The sequence below is a fragment of the Corvus brachyrhynchos genome, unplaced genomic scaffold, assembly GCF_000691975.1.
Source record: "Corvus brachyrhynchos isolate BGI_N302 unplaced genomic scaffold, ASM69197v1 scaffold47, whole genome shotgun sequence".
NCBI classification, from domain to species: domain Eukaryota; kingdom Metazoa; phylum Chordata; class Aves; order Passeriformes; family Corvidae; genus Corvus; species Corvus brachyrhynchos.
Window position 1 is genome coordinate 520,437 of NW_008239292.1, and position 19,793 is coordinate 540,229.

Here is a 19,793-nt window from a genome sequence, read left to right on the forward strand (position 1 = left end):
AAACGTGTACAGAAAGTACTGACGTGTTTTGCAGTTCTGCCATGTCTAGTTCTGTCATGGGAGGGATTTATTGTGTCTTGCCCCAGAGAAGCTGTGCCTGCCCCATCCCTGGAAGTGTCCCAGGCCAGGTTGGATGGGGCCTGGAGCAACCTGGGATAGTGGGACGTGTCCCTGCCTGTGGCTAGGAGTGGGACTGGATGAGTTTTGAGGTCCTTCCAACCCAAACCATTCTGGGATTCTGTTGATTCATTTGGGGATATGTTAGCAGATGAGATGAAGTCTGAGGCCTCCCTTTTTCTGATGGATCACTGAATGTTCTGGTACAATAATTTTCTTTAACACATACAGATGATGGTTGTCTTGTAAAGTTTGTGCAAAGGTTGTGTTGGTGCCAGTTGCAGCTTTGCTAGGATTGAAGGTGGTGTGCCCTAAATTCATGCTGTCCTTTAGACCCTAATTACTGGTGCACTTTGGCTCCATTCCCAGGAATGACCTGAATTTGAGGTGCTGGAGGGTGAACAGCATCTGGTGCTGGGAGATGTGATTTCCATGTACGGGGGTCCTTGTCCAAAATAAAATGGACTTTACATTTGTGTTTTACCTCTTGTAAAGTTTGGAGCATGGAGCTGCTTAATCAAACTGGGATTTCATTGAAGAATTCCTTGGCTGCTTCTCTCTTGGCTCAGATGTTCTTGCCCCCTTCTTCCTCCTTGTCTCCTTTCGCTGTGCCATCTGTCTGTCATCTGCTTTCTCATTTCTCTGACCTATTTATGAAATATGTTTGCACAACCCCTTTTGCAATGGCTGCAGAGGAGTGTTGGAATTGTGACCAGGCTTATTTCCTCTTCTCCTTTGTTCATTTTGTCAGCTCCAGCCCATTGGATTTGGTGGGTGTCTCTGGTCTTGTCCTAAATTTACGCGATGGTTCCAAAGCGGGGCCATGCAGAGAATTTTCTGGTCATGGCAAGGCAGGACACTGCAGCAGCGTAAAGCTCGGAGGTTGGGATTTGTCTGACAGGAGGTGGAGTCAGGTTTGGGTTGCAGCTCTTGCTTGTCAGAGTTCAACTCTCACAAAGAGGAACTTTATTTCCGAGGCTTTGGACAGTGATTTCATTGTCCCAGGACTGCCGGGCATGAAGGGGCGCATTGAGGCCCTGTCACCAGTCCAGGTTCTGAGTCCCCACCTGTCGAGGGGCAGCAGCAGCCTCTCAGCTCCTGCCGTTGTGGTTCTCCCATTTCTCATGTGGAGGGATTAAGGCTTGGATTTGCTGCAGCTGGTCTCAAACTCAGTCCAGCAGCAAACTCTGGAAGCAATAGGATCGCTGTTGGCACACATGGGATGAGACACCACTGTGGGAGCAACCAGCATGGATGGGCCTCCTTTTGTAGAATCCTGGAATGGCTGGGTTTGAAGGGACCTTAAAGCTCATCTTGTTCCACCCCCTGCCTTGGGCAGGGACACCTTCCACTATCCCAGGTTGCTCCAAGCCCCGTCCAGCCTGGCCTTGGACCCTGCCAGGGATCCAGGGGCAGTCACAGCTCCTCTGGGCACCCTGTGCTGGGGCCTCACCACTCTTAGAGTAAAGAATTTCTTCCTAATATCCAACCTGAACCTGCTCTCCTTCAGCTTAAGGCCATTTCTTTCTCTTCCTTGTATATTCCAGAAGGAAAAGGTAAATTGCCTACAATCCCCCAAATCTCCCTGTAGTACCTGCTCAAGGTAAAGTAGGAGCTTAATAATTGGGCATGTTCCAGTCCAGGACCTCATATCCCACCTGGCAGCTCATCTGGCAGGGAGGGAGTGCTCTGAGTTGGAGATATTTTTATGCCTTTTAAAAATGGTTGAAAAGATCTTAATATAATTGGGGCTGGACGGTGCCATACACATAGGGAACAAAGCAGCAGAGTTGGATTTGTTCTGGAAAGGGCATTTTATTGTCCACACTTTTCTGCTTGAGATAGCAAAGAAAAAAAACAGGGAGAGGGAGGAGGACACAGCAGTGGTGATAAGGCGGCTCCCTTTTGGTTTCCTGCCTGCACAGTGGGAATGGATCTGTCCTGCCAGTGATGGATCTGAGGCTGAGGATCTCTGTTCACACATTTACATACATTCAGTTCCAACTGATCGTAAAGTCAGAATCACAGAATGGTTTGGGCTGAAAGGGACCTTAAAGATCATCCTGTTCCACCCCTCCCATGGCAGGGACCCCTTCCACTAGACCAGGTTGCTCTTGTCCAGCCTCATTTATTTTTCCCAGAACTGAATGTTCCATAGGCAGAGGTGATAGTGCAGGGATGGCAGGATTTTGAAAATTTCCTCAATTTCCCTGCTCCCTCTGGGTGGGGGCTTTCTCAGCAGATACATCTAGGAAATTTCACCACTTCCTTTGAAAGTGTTTGTCCAGTCTTGGATGCTGCAAAATCAGAGCTTTGGGGGAAGCATAGATTGAAAAAACAAAACAACAAAAAGGGAAAATAACCCTTGATGCAGGCTTCTGTAGATCAGGTCGTGTTTTTGTTTGTAGGTCAGACATGATAAATATATTCAGGATTACTAAAGGGGAGAAATAGCTGTAGCTTTTTGAGTTTTGTTTGTGGTTTCGTTTTTCTTTTTTTTTTTTTTTTTTTTTTTTTTTTTTGAGACATTGAAGAAAGAAAATGGAGCACAAGGGGGCAGAAAGAATTGCTGAACACAGCATGCCTTTTCCCCAGCTTTAGGGAATAGCCAGTGAGTTTCTGGGAAGAACCTGAGCTGCAGGGAGAGAAGGAGGAACCATCCAGGAGCGTGTAACAGTTGTGACACAGGAATGGCTGCACAATCCTGCTGCCCAAATTTGCATTGAAGATGCCTCATGTAGCTGAACTAATAAAAAGCCCAAACACAGAGTTACTGCATGAGTGGATTGTTAACCTGCAGGTGACCCCTCGCTTTTAAGCTCAATAAATGAAATGAAGCCCATATAATCACTCCTAAATTTGTGTGTGTATCTGTGGCACATATTTTGCTCCAGAAGAGCCTGGCAGTGGGGGGGGGAGGGCAGCTGCAGGATCAGAGATGCCACAAGGTGAACCCTCCCTCTGTTCTGCTTTTCTTCACCCACCTCCCCTGTGCTTGGGAGGGAGTGTGGGCCTGATCAGAGGGAGCCTTTTTGGCAAGTGTTTAATTAATTAAAAGAGAGAAGGTAGTAAATTGATGGTTATAGTGGAATGTCTTCTGGGATGCTAAAACCATTCCACTCTAAGGTGATCTTGTGCCTGGGACATTAAATACTCCACAGATAACAGAGCCTCTTGACCATGAGCCAGAACTCCTCTGGCCATGTAATAGATGAGAAAAAGATGTCAAGCACCACAGCCAGGATCAAACGGCAAATCTGTGATGGAGCACGGAATTAGCAGATCTGGGACTGGGAGCCCAGTTTTGAGCCTTCTAAACCATAAGAGTTCATTCTTTCCCCCCCCCCCCCCCCCCCCCCCCCCACTGCTCTGCCATGTTGCAGAAGATGGATGAGAGCCCTGGGTCAGGATTCCACAGTGGCAGTGTCCTATTCCCTAAGGGAAGGTCTTTGTGAGGTAGTAAATAAGTATTAGATTCCCACCACAGACATACAGACATGGACTCTGCTATCAGCTTCTTGCTTTTCTTCCTTTTTGTTTGTTCTTCACTTTTCTCCCTGGTCAGATGTGGACTTCCTCCTTGGAGCCTACCTGGAGTTAATCCCTTAACTCTGCCCTCAGTGATAGTTCCTGTGTTCTCTCTGGTGGGCTGGTGCCGTTTGGCTCTGTAGGAGAAACGCATCTGCACATGTGTGACTTTATGTATTTGGACTCTCCAGTGTTCATCATCCAAAGTCCTTGTGTAAACTTTTCATTCAAGGAGTCCTTGAGGACGTGGCACCGGCAGGGGTGTCCTCGTCAGGCTCTCACAAGGTCCCATGCAGCAGACATGATTTGTGATTTGGATGGTTCACATCCAAATTCCGGCATTCAGTTTGTGAGCATCGGCCACCTCAGCTCTGCAGACTCACCCAGATTCCGCTCCCTTCCCTCCAACGCTTGTGTGCTCTCCGAGTTTGAATTACCCCATGCTCTTTTTCAGCCAAGTAAATAGGGGATCTGTAAGTTTAAACTTGTCAGCCCACAGCAAGTAGCAGAGGCCTCCTGTGGCTAAAACTGTGTTTGGGGGAGGTCCTTGTTTTACAGTGCACTGAGTTGTGTTGAAGGATGGTTTGGCAGCATGGGACTGGAGCAGGGCACAGGTGGAGCTCCAGCAGGAGCTGTGCTCTGCTTGTCCCCTCCCAGACATTTGTGCCAAGAGCGTTTGGTCCTTGTCCCAAAGGGCAGGGCCTCCCCCAGGGTGGATGGGAGGATGTGACCCACAGGACTCAGCTGCAGCCCTCAGATGAGTTGCCAAGTGGAGCCTTGGCTCCTTTTTGTCTCCATCACTTCCTAGCAGATCATCCAGAGTTTGTTCAGCTCCAGCATGTGCCACCTCTGCTGTACGTTGGGTGAAATACTCCTCCTTTCTACTGTCCAGAAATTGCTGGGGTTTAAAATTGTTTCTGACAAACACACTCAGAAGTTAGTATGGGCTGAAATAGTGGCTCTCTTAAACTGTGCTCTGTGGGACCGTGCAGAGGGATTTGCAGATTCATTAAATGAGATTCATTAAATGATGAAAAACATGATAAAGGAGCCAGGAATGCCTGAGACATTCATGGGTGTTGACAGACGTCCACTGGTGCCAAAGCTGTGATGAGGAGTGGAGGGAAGTGACATGATGTGTCGAATGTGGTTGAATGCAGATGAGATGGGAAGCTCCCTGAAAACCCTTCATTAGTGGCATTCATTAGTGGCCAGAGTTGCTCTTCTGGAAGATTCTTCGACCTGGTCAGAGCTCAGCCCTTTCTTGGAAAGCAGAGATGCTCTTTTGTATCTCCCATTTGATGTTTGAATCCAGTGTTTCTTCAGTCCTTTGTGTGCCAGAGCATTGCTGATAAAAGGGGTTTCACGTGGCCAAACAATGCAGATTGTGCCTTTCTTCTCATGGAAATACAACTGGATTTTACAGCCTTATTTTGGCCATCTCCACCCACCCCCAGGACAGCTCTGCCCAAAGCTCCTTCCTCTGGTGCCCCAAGTTTACCTACCCCAAACCAGCAGCTTCCCCTGCATCCACAGGGATCTCGGTCTCAGTTTTGATCCAGTGCCATGAAACCTTTCTGCATCTTTGCTGTAGAACACAATTGCTAATTCCATAGTTTATACCTTCTGATCTGCTGCCTCTGGTGCTGCCTGGCCGCAGTTAAGTAGCTGGAAGCAGCTGCCCTTCTCCCTGCCCGTGCCATCCTGATGCTCCATGACCCCTTTCCGCGGTGTTTCTCTGGCTCCAGGCAAAACCAAGCCTAGCGTGACTCACATCAGTCTCCTCTTGTCCCTCTCCCTTTCCATTTCCCTCTGGACTTCTTCCAAGCTCCTGTGCTATACAGCAGTCCTTCAGCCAGGATTATTTTATCCCATTTCTTAGATAAAGGGCTTGGAGGCCAGAAATGCGTTATTTCTATGTTAACTGGAAGAGCTCTTTGGGTTGAGAGAGGAAACTTTCCTTGGATCGATGCCTGAAATAGCATGGCTGCCCCTTCCCTTGACTAAATGACCTTCAGATTTAATATTGATGTGTAGCTTCATTCTCGTGCTGGTTTAGACTGAAGGGTCTTTGCTGGGGGCTGCGCTGAGAGAGGCCTGGGGAGGGACTTGTGCTAAGAGGGGCTGCAGAGGAACTGAGCACAGCACCACAGAGAGTATCTGGATCCAGTAGGTGTTCTCTGTCCCTAAAAGCCGTGGTGTTCCTGTTGCTTTGAACAGCGATGACCTCCCCGTGCTTCAAGCAAAAAAAGAAAAGGAAATTTCATTTTTCCTACAACTCTGAAGCTACTGGGATTGAAGGCTTGGAAATCAGGGCAAGCCCCTGAGTGAGTGGGCCTGAGCTGGGATTGCTCTCGTGCAGCTTGCTCCCAGTGCTCTCCCGAAGGCTGCAGATTGCCGCTCCCCTGGAAGGCAGGGAGCCTTGGGACTGCACCTGCTGGGTGAGTTCATACCACTGATGCAGTTCTGCATTGATGCTGCTTTGCTGCTTCAGTGTTCCCTAAAATCCAGGATTAGTTCTCCCTTACTCCAAGCCCGGTCCATTTCAGCCATTTTTGGCACTGCTGGGAACTTCTGCTTCCACTGGAAATCTTCCTTGGCTTCTGCCTGGTTTGTCCTGATGTCACTATGTGGTCCAAACAAATGTATTTTTTAGAATTATAGAATGGTTGCAAGGAACCTTAAAGCTTATCCAGTCCCACCCCCCTGCCATGGGCAGGGACACTTCCCACTAGACCAGGTTGCTCCAAGCCCCGGGCCTTGAACATTTCCAGGGATGGGGAGTCAAAAACTCTCTGGAGTTCTTGACTGCTGCCTTTGTGTGAGCTTAAAATCCTCCTTGCTCTAATGAACTGTGAGGAAAACTGAAAAAAACTTTTTTAGGAGACTTTTGTGAGGAGGATTTAGAGCTTTTGTGTTCCAGGTACAGATCAGAGCGTAATTTTGTGATCTCAGAGCTGTGTTCAGGAACACAAACTTTGTGTCGGAATTCTGCATTTGGAGACGTTTGCAGAGCTCTCTCCTCTTCCTCCCAGGACATGAAAGAGCAGATAAGGAGGGTGAGGTCATCCCAGCTGTGCAGAAATTTCCCAGGCCTCGAGCTGAGCCTGTTTCAGTGTAATCACTTATCCTGAAGTTTCATTTTGATCTTGGGCTGCAGAACCTGTGGAGTTAAACAAAAGCCCCCCTGGTCCCCCTGAGCCATGACAAAACACCCTTTGACCTCAGGTCTTAACGGCTGCATAATGAGAAGTGAAGAGACTGAAGCTGCTTTTTTATCCCTGGAAAGATGGGAGTATCCAGTGCTGCTCCCTCCTCTCTGTCAGTGCTTACTGGGTGCAGTGGGTGGGTGCAAAGAGGAAGAGTCTATCTCCTGCAAGATAAACTAAGAGGAAACTGAAAGCAGGTTTTATTTGTTCCCCTGCTCACTTCCATCCTGGAGTGATGGTGATCAGAAGTGGCTGAGTTGAAAAAAAGTTTCTGCATCCTGTGTCAGTGTGTAGTGAGCTCCGTTGTTGGGAGGTTTGGTAAATACTGAAGGAATAGTCAATTCCCCTCTTGCAAGGAAGAATTCTTTGCTTTGAGATTAACTCCGCTTTTTTCTTGAATATCTCATTGTGAGATTGTTTTGCTGGTGCTGCCCAAGTGGGGAAGCTTTGGGACACTGAGACAACTGTAGCAGTGCTTGTTTAGATCAAGTTGAGAGCAGCACAATCAGGAAATGCCTTTGTTGGTGCCATTCGCCTTACGGTATGAGCTGGAAGGTTTTAACATCCTGGAGAATCATTCCATAAATTCTGCCTTCAGTAACCCTCCTAAACAATGAAAACACATCCCAAATAAGTCCTGTCCTGACACGGTGTTGTGTTAGTGCTGCTCACCACAGCTCAGAGCTACTGTCCTCACCCTGGCAATAATTTCATGTAGTTTCTGTATTACGGAATATTGATTTACTGTGGAGCATAAAAATGTGCCATGCTCAGCAGAAGGGCCTCTCCAATTGTTATGCTCCAGGAACACTGCTGCTCAGGAATGTGAAATAAATTTTCCCTTTTAACAATGGATCCTGATTTGCATAGTCTCTATTCTTGTTCCCCCAGGGACTGTGGCACTAATGGGCTGCAGTGAGCGCTCCCCCACTTGGACACCAAACTCCTCTACTTGCACGCATACAAAGGGCTTTGCTGTGGAACAAGTGTAATAACTTTTCAAACAGTTTACTCCATGCCATAATTGTCTCCTCTCTGTTGTGCTCTCAGTTTAGTTTGAAGAACATAGAATGCTGAACACCCCCTTCCTTCTCTTTGATGTTTTAACTGCATTATTTTCAGGGAAACTTGTTCTCCAGCAATCCAGAAAGTCACATTGTCCCATGCTGCCAAGTGTGAGGTGATCTCATGGTGCTGAAGGGAGACCAGGAGCTGGGAAGTGGCTGCTTTGCTCTTCTGGTGCTTTGCTTTGGCAGCAAGCAGAGCTTTAGGATGGAGTTGCAGTATTCAAGATAATGGCTTGTGGTTGTTGCTGGTTGTGCTCATGATGTGTTAGTGGAGATGTCAAACCCCTGTCGTCACTTACTGTATCCTCTTAGTGAACAGGAGTTGCTGGTCCTCAGCTCTTGAGTTTGCCAGAAGAAAGTTATAAATCTCTTGGTGAGATCCTGCGTTTAATGTGAAGAGGAGAAAAAATGAAGAGCGGAATTTCCACTGACTTTGTGCTTCTGCCACTTTCTGCTTTCTTGTAGAAGAATTTTAACTCCTAATGAAAACTGAGTCTAAGAAGGGTAATGATTCTCCTATGCAACCCAGGCCTACTGGGAGGCTGCTGTAAGCAAAATTATAACCTTGATAAAGACCCTTACTCAGCAAAAAGAAGGATATGCTCCTGGAAGATGTTTGTTGTAAACTGGAGCAGTTGTATTTTAGGCATTTTGAGGGAAAAGTAGGCGTTCTTGGTTCATAGTTTGTAATGTTGAGAATTGCATCTTAATCTGAGCATTAAGGGAAAAAATCACAATGAACTGAATGCAACTGGAGCAAACTTTGGTGCCTGGTGTAGTGTCACCTTCTCATTCCTGGATTTAGCTGCAAGGGAGTAAGAAACTGCCTTAATGTCTGGAGTGATGGTGATCAGGCAGAATCTGCACAGGGGCAGTTCGAGCTGCTCTGCTCTGCCTGCCTCAGCGCCCGTGAGCATGTGGAGAACTCTACTGAAAAACGGGTCCAATAAGTTCTCTTAAAACACAGTATTTTTCAGCTGACTGCTCTGCTGTGCCTCTGAGAGTTGGTTTTCCTGGTGTAACAGGCAGCTTGTGGTGACCACGCTCTTCTGATCCCACACTCTTCTGATCCAACACTCTTCTGATCCCACACTCTTCTGATCCCACCTCCCACCTTGCTCCCTCGCCTTCCCCTTCTCTCCCCACACCTTTGTCCATGGGTGCTAAACAGGGTTCAGACATGGCCAAAAGTACTTGCGTTGGCGTAGCCGAAAGAAAAAAATCCGAATTTTTGGCTGTTGTCACAGAACAATTGTTGCTGCTAAGGGCTCAAGAGCAGCTAGAGCTGGGAATGGCTGTTTTTCAGACAGTCAGCTGAATAAATGCTTGGGGCAGTGCATAAATGTCATGGTGTAAAGATCTGGGGCACTTGGATTTGAAATAGCACAAAAGTACTTCTGAGACACCATTCTGCCATTTCCAGGCTTTGGTGGGAGCTGCCGCGTGTTCCTCTCGAGGTTCGTGTGTTTCCACTGGGATTGTGGATGGGCTGAGAAGGGCCAGCACAGATGGGGAGTGACTCAGCATCCCCATGAGTCACCCTGGGTGCTCCACGGCAGGATCCAGACCCCGAGGCCCCGGGGATGAGATGCTGTGTCACTGCACACCAGCCTCTTGTGGCACCTGGGGCTGTGCAGTTTCACCTTCACAGAATTGTGGAATCCTCTCAGTTAGAAAAGACCTCTAAGACCGTTTAGTCCAGCCTTGGGCAGTGCTCTGGAACTGCTCTGATACGGGACCTTAAGTCCATTCGTGCAGCACAGCCAGGCCCCGAGCGTGGCACAGGGAGCGAGGACTGATGTCACAGTTTCTGCAGGTGCTGGGGGTGGTGATTCACAGCCAGCAGTGTTGCTCTGAGCTAAAAACAGGAGGTAAATAAAATGGTGTTTTCTTGTTTACTGGTGAGAAACCGGGTACAGCTTGTGTGCTCCGTGTGTCTGTGTGTGTCTGCATAGAATTTGCTGGGTTGTTCCCTGCCCACTTACTGGGATTCCTCTAAGTGGCATATACTATTTTTCGAAATACTCTGTTTAAGGGAAATCATGGAATAGATGATAATTAGAATTAAATAGAACAGTGGAATGGTTTGGGTTGGAAGTGATCTCAAAGATCATCCAGCTCCAACCCCCTGCCATGGGAAAGAACACCTTCTGCTATGCCAGGTTGCTCAGAGCCCCATCCAGCATGTCTTGAGGGTAGTTCAAGGAAGAAGGGTAATTTAGTAGGATGGCTTGGTTTAGTTCCTTTTCTGAGGACACTTTGTGAAAGCACTTGCATGCCAGACATTTAAGTCTTGTGAAGTTAAGCCTGACCTTGAGGTATGGAGATGATGATGTTCAACAACATAAATAATCCCCTGACTTTTTACTCAGGGGAAACTTTCTCAGAGTGGATTCCAGTGTATTTTCATTATGCAGCTCCTGAAGTAGTTAAACTTGTGAGTCACAGGACAGTGTGTGAGTGGTAGGATGAGTTGAAGGTGGCTTTGTAGCTTCAGGTTTTTTGGTGCCATGAGCAGGTTGGGGGCTCTCTGTCCCCCCACCTTGGCAGTTGTTTCACTTTGGTATTTTTCATTTCCCTCTTTTGTTTCCCCATCTGTAGGTCTGTTTGAGGATTGAGTTTTGTACTCATCCATGGGTTTCCTTGGATCCTTAGGCTGCATTTGCCTTGCACTAGGAAAGGATTTGGGGATGTTCTGGGGAGAGAAACTGCCAGGAGAGTGGCCTGGGGGCAAAGCTTTGGCTGCAACAGTGAGAGGGGAGAGTGGGGAGAACACAATGAATGAACTCCAGTTTGGAGCATTCCCTCGGGATGAGGGGCTGTTGGGACATGTTAGGCCATGGGCTGGACACTCCTTCTGCAGCTGGGGTAGTGGAAGTTTGGTTTCTGCTGAGTTGCCACAGGCTGTGATTTCTGGTTGTGCTGTGATTCCTGTGCAGGAGTTCAGGCATCTTTGAACAGCTGCCTTGGGCCACCTTTTTTTTTTTTGGTTTTTTTTAAATAGAAATGAACTAAAGATGCGAAACCAACCCTTGAATACCCTGATCCGGGTGGTTGCGGGGGGGGGAGTGGCATGGTTTCGATGTCTCTCCCTCAGCAAAAGGGGGGGCAACTGGGATGAGCTGTGTTGGAATGCAGATCATGCTGGTCCCTGGGCTGCTGGCCTCTGTCTTGGGCAGGAGCTTGGCTTAGCCCTTCTTGTGCTTTAGGATTTGTGCTCCCAAGTTTTCCCTGAGCAGTGGGGGTTTTTCAGTGGAAATAAGTCTTCACTCCCAGGCTCTGGAGGTCCTGGGTTTGTGTGAATATGGGAATGAATGAGCTGAGGGGAGGTTGGAAGGAGATTCAGCAGAGTGCCGAGCACATGCTGGGAATAGAAGAGCCCTTCAAAGCTGATGGTTCTGTCCAGGGGTGGGGGTGGGTGTTCAGCTGAACAAATTGTTCACTTTGGCTTCTTTGCAGGCAGAAATGTTACAATCAGCTAATGAGATTGTTCTCGAGCCTTGTGGGGTTTTCTCTTCTTCCCTTGGAGTCGTCATGAGAGTGGGTTTGGCAGAGCTTTAACTCTTGCTCCACACGCTGATCTGGTTTTGCATCGATCCAAAATAATAATAATTAAAAAAGGATAAAAGCTTGGTGAGCTGAAGAATGAATGTGATTAATATATGGAGCAAAGTGGAAAATAGCAGCTGAATGGGGTTCAAATCTCTTTCTTTAGTGAGGCACAGTTAAAGGTTACAAGAGCAATTTTAAAAATTGCGTTTGTGTATTGCTCGAGGATAATGCTTAGAATTGTCTGTGTGAGCAGGGCACATGGGTGTGTCACAGTCACAGAATTCCGGGATGGCTTGGGTGGGAAGGGACCTTAAGGCTCATCCATTCCCCCCCCCAGCTGTGGTCACCTGGCAGGCATCTCCTGACTCCCAGTGCTGCAGCCTCACCCAGTGGGCAGATACTGGCTGTCTTATTGAGGAAAGGTCCCATCCTGATGCCACGGTGAGGGTCCTCCAGGGAAGGGGCTGACACCTTCCCAGTTTGCCTCTGGAAGGTGAGGGAGGCTGAGCTGTGTGTTTTTGGGGGGAAGGTCTCAAACCCCTTTGAACCACTCTTCGGTGATTTTTTCTGTCCAAAGCTGTGTAGGAAAGAGGGGAGTAAATACAGCAATGACCTCTGCATTGGAAGGTGACTGCCTTCCAGGGAACAGCAAAGCCCCTGGGAATATTCCAGTACAGAGTAGAGGAGGGAAACCATATGGAAAGTGCCTGGAAAGCTGGAGCTTATTGCCTCACGTTGTGGCATTAATCTGCGAGTGTCCGAGGCTCTCGGAGCTGCCGGGTGCCCCGGCTGTGCCGCCTCCTGGCATCCCTGCCAAAGGCATTCTCTGGTTCCCAGCGAATCCCTCCCATGGCTGTTCCAGCTCTCAGTCTGCTTGGCTGCCTGCAGAGTTTCTCAGTGTTTCTGTGTTGTGTTTCTCTCTCTTCTGACATCGACTGTTTCTTCCAGTGTGACCTTTTATTCCTCATTTAACATCAAGATGGTTTGGGTTTGTTCAGGTGCTTGGAGTGGCAGAAACAATCTCCCTCCAGACCCCGGTGGCCATTTCTCGTTCATTCTGCTGACTCCTAGAAGTGGTTCTGATGATGTAGTTCCCCTTCAGCCTGTAACTTTCCAGTCTGAAATAAGTTCTAGCTCCACGGCAGCTCCATGTCATTGCCAGGATGGTTTAGCAGCAGCTGGTGGATCTGCTCTGCTCACTTTGCAGCTGGGCCTTTAGTAGGGCAGTCTCCTGGTGAAAAATAAGTCTGCTGATCTCTAATTCCCTCAGTTTGTTGGGGCTGTCTCTGGTTGGAATTCAGCTGCGTGGACTCAGCAGAAAGCAGCATGGACTGGTGGGCGGATAGGCTGACTGAGGGTCTGGAAGCTGAGATTGAGATTGGATATTGGGAAGAAATCCTTCCCTAAGAGGGTGGTCAGGCCCTGGCACAGGGTCCCCAGAGCAGCTGTGGCTGCCCCATCCCTGGAGGTGTCCAAGGCCAGGTGGGACAGGGCTTAGAGACAGGCTGGACTTGTGGAAAGTGTCCCTGCCATGGCACGGCGTTGGAGCTAAGTGACCCCTATGCCAGGGCCTAACCACCCTCACAGGAAGGAATGTCTTCCCAGTATCCAGTCTAACCCTTCCCTCTATCAGTTTGAAGCCATTCCCCCTTGCCGTGTCACTCCGTGGCCTTGTACAAAGTCCCTCTCCATCTTCCCTGTAGACTCTGTTCAGGTTTAGAAAGAAAGGAGTGGGTTTCCCTCTCCCCCAGAGCAAGTGGAGGTTTTGGATTCCCAGTGGTCACTGCGGGACATCACACTCTGTGTTGTGCACGGTTGCTCCTTTCTAATGCTAGATGAGAAAAGAATAATTTTCACAAAATGCTTGTGGAGACATTAAAGCTGAGGAATATCCATAGGTCCTTATCCTGCAGCTGATCCCCATGAGGGGAACATCCATCCCAGGATGTTGCTGGCAGCACCTCGCAGGGAAGGGTGGGACCAACTGGGAAAGGCTCAGTTCTAAATATAGAGACACACTACGCTCGGTGCTGTTTTGGAAAGTGTGGCTGAGCCATCATTCTGTTCTTCCCCTCCTCCACTGCTGCCGCAGGGTGTCAGAGGATGAAGTGTACATTACTGTGTTTCGCTTTCTTGGGTTATTTTTGGTTCAAATCCAGTGGGTTTTTCTGGGGTAGGATGTGTCCTGGTTTTAAGGTAAGGAGCAGGTCTGCTGCTGCTTGTGCTGCCATGTCACTTAGGAAACCAAATGGATTTAAAACTATTTTTTTCATACTTAATCTCAATTTCTGTGTAATCTGAGCAAAAGAATGGGTTGTATTTAACAGCACAGGCCAGTGTTCCAGCAGGCAGAGGTGCTTTGTAATGTTGGGAGAAGCAAACCAGGGAATTGGCACTTGCGATGTGCTCTCAGCAGCATTTGATTCTAAAAACTTACTTCTAAAAATAATTCCCAGCGCTCTGTGGATCCCCAAAGAGCAAACTGCCAAATTCAGGCTTTACACAGGGAGGTTTTTCCAGAGAGAAGGGCTTGAACTCCTAAAGGTGTTTTGGAAAAGGTCTTGGAGCAGGTTGGGAGGACAGAAGGCAGCGTTGCCTGTTCTGTGGGAATGTGGCCTCATCCACAGTGGCTCTGCAGGGACGCCGCCCGTGCAGCCCAAGGGCCACACGGCATAGGGACTTGTTCTAAGTGCATGGGTTTCGCTTGCAGTTTGAAGCAACCAACTCCTCCTTTTCAGGGTATTTCTATTAGTTGATTTGAAACTTGTAATAACCCTGGGACTTTTTTGTATTTATTTCATTTTTAGGCAAGTGGATTTGCTAGCAGTTATGGCTAAATCAGGGCAGAGGCCCAGGAGGTGCAGATTTTTCAAAGAACTTGATGATTTCTGCTCCTTCCCATCTCTGCAGCTGGGGCTGCCTCAGTACAAAACCTCATTTACCACGTGCTGCTTCTGCTGTAGTGGCTGGTTTCAGCTCTGAAATGGGTTAATCTCAGCAGAAGACTTTCTGGTTTGATTTTGGAGGAAACATCTGGACGTTGCTGTGGCTCTCCTGCCCCACATGCTCTGGCTGGTTCAAAATTGCTACACAGAAGGAGGGGGAGATGGGCAAAGGGAATTATTTGGTGATTAATTTCTTAATTGCTAAGCATCCATATGTGGCAAGGGCTTTGTGCAGCAACACTGGATTTGTCAGCACTTTCTGCTGATGCTTTGTTTCCACACCATGTCGGGGCTTTCTTCCTTTCCGGGCAACCTTAATATCTATCCACAGGAATCAGGATGCTTAGGATATATTTTTGTGATATTGTGGCTTTTAATGTGGAGAGTGGACCCGTGGATTTATCCCTTCCTTACCATCTTTGTGTTCCTTTCTGGCCTGGAGTGTGTTCCTTTCTGGCCAGCAGTAGGGATTGAGGGTGTTTTGATGACAGTTGATGTTATTTTCTGGCTTCTTTATTTGCTGGGTCCATCCATCAGATGCAGAAATCAGGTCTGCATTGCTGTTGCCTGCTCTGTGCTGTGCAGGACCTCGTTGCAGGGGAGCAGCTTGTGCAAGGTTGGCCCTGTTGGTCCTCTCCAAGCAGTGGTTTTACTTTCAAACCCAGCAGGGGTGGTTGTGAAACTTGTCCCTGAGGTTTAATTGTGGCCACATGGTATGAGCTGCTGTTCAGGTCGATTTGGGGACTGATGACAGACTTTTTTTAAAGATTTCAGTCACTGGAATGTGACTGAAGATGTTGGAATATTGCTCTGCAGAGACATGGTCCTTGCAGCACGTCTGTAATTCCTTGGTAATTATTAGCAGTGAGATCGTATCAGTTCTGCCATCCAGGATGGAGCTTTTGATCTGTCTGTCAGTTCTCCTTGGATTTTTGTGGCCTGTGTAATTAAAATCACACTCAAAATAATCCCCCTTCCCCTCTGTGTTGTTGCAGGAGGCGAAGGGCAGAGTGGAGATGGGCAGCAGACCGTGCCGCCATCGTCAGCCGCTGGAACTGGCTCCAAGCCCACGTCTCGGACCTGGAATACCGAATCCGGCAGCAAACGGACATTTACAAGCAGATTAGAGCCAATAAGGTGAGGAGCAGGATGCCTTTGGGTGCCTGTGGTTCTGCTTTGCCTCCTAATGGCTCTCTCTGACACCAGAGAGTGCGGATGCAAAGTCTGATGCTTTTTCCCCCCTGCCTCTCTCCCAAAACAGATTGCAAAGCTGTGACTAATTGTAATGCAATTTGGCATGGGCTGTGTGTAGTTCCTGTCCCTGGTTCAGTACAATAACGTGAAGGGAGCGATACCTTACTCTAGAGTCAGTCTTTGGTGCCGAGCAGAGCTGGTGCTGTTGCATGTGTGACGCTGTTCCCCATCGCTTAAACCTTTCTCTTTTTATTTGATATTTTTTTAAAGCCTTCTGATTCTTTCTTTTTGGGAGTAGCCGAAGATGGGGATAAGAATAACTGAGACTTAGTGGGAAAGGGAGTGGCCTGTGGAGGAAGTTAGTTCAGAGGCTATCACCCAGCACATGCTTAAAATTGAGTCTGTTTCGTGAAAAAGATCATTTCTTGGTGCTGACCTTTTTCTATGGAAGGAATTATTTTTTTAGAGTTGCTCTCAGATGGTGGGAGAATGGGGGAGAGCAGAGAAGGGATGAGGAAGGGATTGTTATGGAGACTTGTTCAGGCATGCACATCTAAATGTCAGGCCTTGGAGGGAGGAATGTCTGGAGTTTGTGGCAAGAAGGCTCCTGGTATTGCATCGACTGAGAGATCCTCAGGAATTCAGTCTGGCAAACGCCTTTCCCAAGATGTGTGTTGCTCTGGGGGTGGTGGGGAGAGGCTTCCAGGGGGTAGAAAGCAGGGGAGGGAGACTGGACTTGGATGCAGCTGTGTAGAAAAACAGGCTTAATTGAGTGAGTGAGGGCTCTAAATGAGGAGGTGGAAGAGCACGGCTTGTGAGCAGAATCCATTACTGAGATTAGGGCAGAAGGCTTCTGGGAAGTGGGCAAATGATCCTTCAGAAAGGATCATCTTCCTTCTGTCTTAAAGCTGATGGTGAAGCATGGTTTAAGTACAAAATACAAAATAGCTGAACATTTATATGCTAAAAGTTAAGTAATGGAAGAAACGAGAAAACTCCTGTAGTGATGTGGAAGGTTCAAGGCTTTCACCAGGTGATGACAACTTGACAGGCTCATGAAATGACCTGAAAATGGTTACAAGCATCCCCTGTGTTTTTATCTAAGGCTGCAGCCTCCAGGTCTGAAAGGAGGTTCTGGCCAACAGGATCATCCTCTTTGATTTTTTCAGACCAAAACTCAACTGTGATAACCCGATACATGAATTTAAGATAAAACATACTGCTTAGGGTGCAGGGGGGATTCAAATCTTGAGTGTTTTGGGTAGTGGCTGTTCTGCCTGAAGAAGGAAAAAACAGAACCACAAGTATCACATAGCCCATCTCTGAAAGGACTTGCTGGAGATTATTCCTGCACCCAGCTGTCGTTATCTTGATGTCATTGAGCTCTGGGGTGGTTGTAAAACAGATTCTGTTTGCACCAATGAAAAACTACAGAGAGTCTTAAAAGGGCTTGGAACAAGAATAGGGGACTAAAGAAACAACCCTGTGTTTTAATAACACTCAAGCTTGTTGGAATGGATTTGGCTTCAAACTGTACAAGGAAAACAGTTAAAGAATTTGGAAAAACCTTGTTTTTTCTATCAACATAACTTAACTCTAGCTTATTTGGCCATAAGGAGGTTAAAATGTAGTGCTGCAGGAATTCAGAGTTCTACAAGTTCTAAAGTTCAAAGAAATTCTATTTCATTCTTTTTTAGGTTAATTACCTTTATATGTCAGAGTTTACATCCCAGTGTACCCTTCAAGAAAGACACATTGCTGTGTCAGATCAAAGCAAGGGAAGGACCAGGCAGTCAAAAATAACCCTGTGTTTTGAGGAAAAACTGCAAAAAAAAAGCAGGAATTGTGCTCTCGGCACATTTGGATCGGCTCAGTCGGAGCCTGGTGAGATGTGGAGGAAAACACCAAATCAGGGAGCGTGTGCTCAGAGCTGATTGTAAAATACCCTGTTTCAGGCATTTAAAAATAGCAGGCTGTTGTGCCTTTGGATTGGAAGAGTGTGTACAGTAAATGTAAGGCTCTGGATGTCCATGAAGGTCATCGGGTGGTTTTGTTTCATTTCACAATTGTGCATCCTGGGGCATGGAGCAGCTCCCTTCATCCCCTGCCTTTATCCAGAGGCAGAAGTCCTTGGTGGCAGCTTCTGTTCCTGATGCCCAGCTTTCCCCACCTGCTCCTCTTGCTGAGCATACAAGAAGCTTTCAGGGGTGTCAAAGGAAGCAGTATCCTTGTTCCCAATTTTGGATTCAGTCCCAGTCTCTGCATTTTCTGGAGCGGACCAAGCTCTTTGCTGCACCATGGCCGGATGTTTCTAGAAGTAGTGCTGAAAGGTGATGGGCTGCTTCTGGAGAGGATCTTTCAAGAGTAGAGGAAAATCCCAGCAGTATTGGAGTTTAGACTTCCAGCCCCTCTCATCCACTAAACATCCTTCTGGGATGCCAGAAAACTCTAGAAAACCAACATCATGTATGTTTCAGACACCAGCTGCTTCCTCACTGCTGGCCAGAGGCCACCTGCGGTTGGATTTAGTTTATGAACGGTTTTTAAACAGTGTCCCAGAACTGCCACCATCTTTCTGGAAAGCCGTGGATGTGTTGAACAGACAGTTGTGTGAAGGCAGACAATCATCCTTCGAATCCCAGAATCCCAGGCTGGTTTGGGTTGGAAGGGACCCGGTTGCAGCCCCCTGCCACGGAGCTACAGGTGACTTCCACTGTGTCCCATGGCACCGGTCACATGGGATTTGACTCGGTGGACTTTGAGGGAAGCCTTGTAGCCCTGTCCTCTCTCCAGATAACGTGCCCAGGTTCCCCTCCAGGCTCACTTTGCTGTGACACACTGTGCAACCTCCAGAATTGTTTTCAGATGACTGATCTGCCTGTTTTGATCTGAGCAGCCCCTTCATGGTTCCTTGTTTGACCAAATGCAACTCGTGGGGCTTGTCTTTGTCCTGGACTGTGTTCGTGGTCTGTAGGTTCCACCAGCTCCCTAATCCCTTGCACATTTTGCCCTGCTTTGTTATAATACAGCTCAGAATATGCATAATGACAATGATTTTATTTCACTTTGTGTTGTTCCGAGAGCAGAGCAGTCCTGCCTTTAGATAAAGCTTCACTCAGAGTAAAACAGAAGCAGGACAGCATATGTTAAACCTGATAAAACAGTGCTCAGCCACTGTGCTTTGTCCTGCTAAGTTCATAGCAATGTCTTTCTTTCCTTATTGAATTTTTGTAAGTACCACTTCTTTGGGGAGGGGAGGGGAGGGGGAAAGTCTGCTCTGAGTAACAAGTTTGACTGTAGATTTTTTGGCACCCACTCAAAACTGTTTGCTTGGCTGTGATGGCCAGTTCCACTTTGTACGATGAAAGCAGTCGCTTCCTGCTCTGTGCTTCAGCAGAATGCTCCCTTTGGCTTGGCTGGCATGTGTGTCCTTGGAGCTGCTGGTGGGGAGGAGGGGAAGAGTGGGAAGAGGGACAGGCAGTGGTTCAGGAGCTTTGCCCAAGAGGGAGCTAAAAGTCTCCTGTTAATGGGCTGGAGGCATGTGAGCTGGCTCCAGCTACTGTCCTTCCCTCTCTGAGTTAGCTGAGATGTCAGGAAAACCCAGGCAGCAGCCGAGGATTGGGTTTGACATCACATCTGGAAGCCGTAGTGGGAGTTCAAGGCCTGCTGTGCAGCCTCGGGGTTTGGGGGGATGATGGGTGTGCATCATCCCTGTGGAGACCGAAGGATCTGCAGTTAATTCCTGTTCCCTTCCCTCTCTTCCAGGGGCTGATAGTTCTCGGTGAAGCATCACCCCCTGATCCTGCGGTAGATGATTCGTCCCGTCCCGTTAGAGCTGAAGTGAAGCTGGAGCCTGGGGCAGAGCGGCTGGTAAGTGCCAGCAGTGGGACTGACTGCTCCAGGTGCTTCATCTGCAGTGCTTCCTTCCCCAGTTTTGGGGAGGGAAGGGCCATCCCTTAAGCTGTGGGGCAGAGGGATGCTCAAACCATGGGACTGGCCTCCTGGGGTGGCTCTTCCCTGTGACTCCAGGTGGGAATCACTGATCTTGGTCTGTAGCTCACCCCCTCCTGCCTTATTTTGGGGTTAGTAAACAATAGGATTTAAACACCTTTTAGAACAGAGTTCCTGGGGGCACCTTTGTAATATGCATTAGCATTTTGTGAAGCTTTAAAAACCAAACT

At 48.0% G+C, this 19,793-nt stretch overlaps 1 protein-coding gene across 3 annotated transcripts in view; it reads left to right on the top strand.

Moving 5' to 3' along the window:
* Positions 1-19,793, top strand: part of KANSL1 (KAT8 regulatory NSL complex subunit 1) — a 62,193-nt gene that overhangs the window by 26,305 nt on the left and 16,095 nt on the right. For all 3 annotated transcript variants that reach the window (XM_008638495.2, XM_017740530.1, XM_017740531.1), the window contains exons 2-3: positions 15,414-15,555; positions 19,378-19,482. In XM_008638495.2, coding sequence (XP_008636717.2) covers positions 15,414-15,555; positions 19,378-19,482 — 247 coding nt within the window. The remainder of the gene's footprint in view (positions 1-15,413; positions 15,556-19,377; positions 19,483-19,793) is intronic.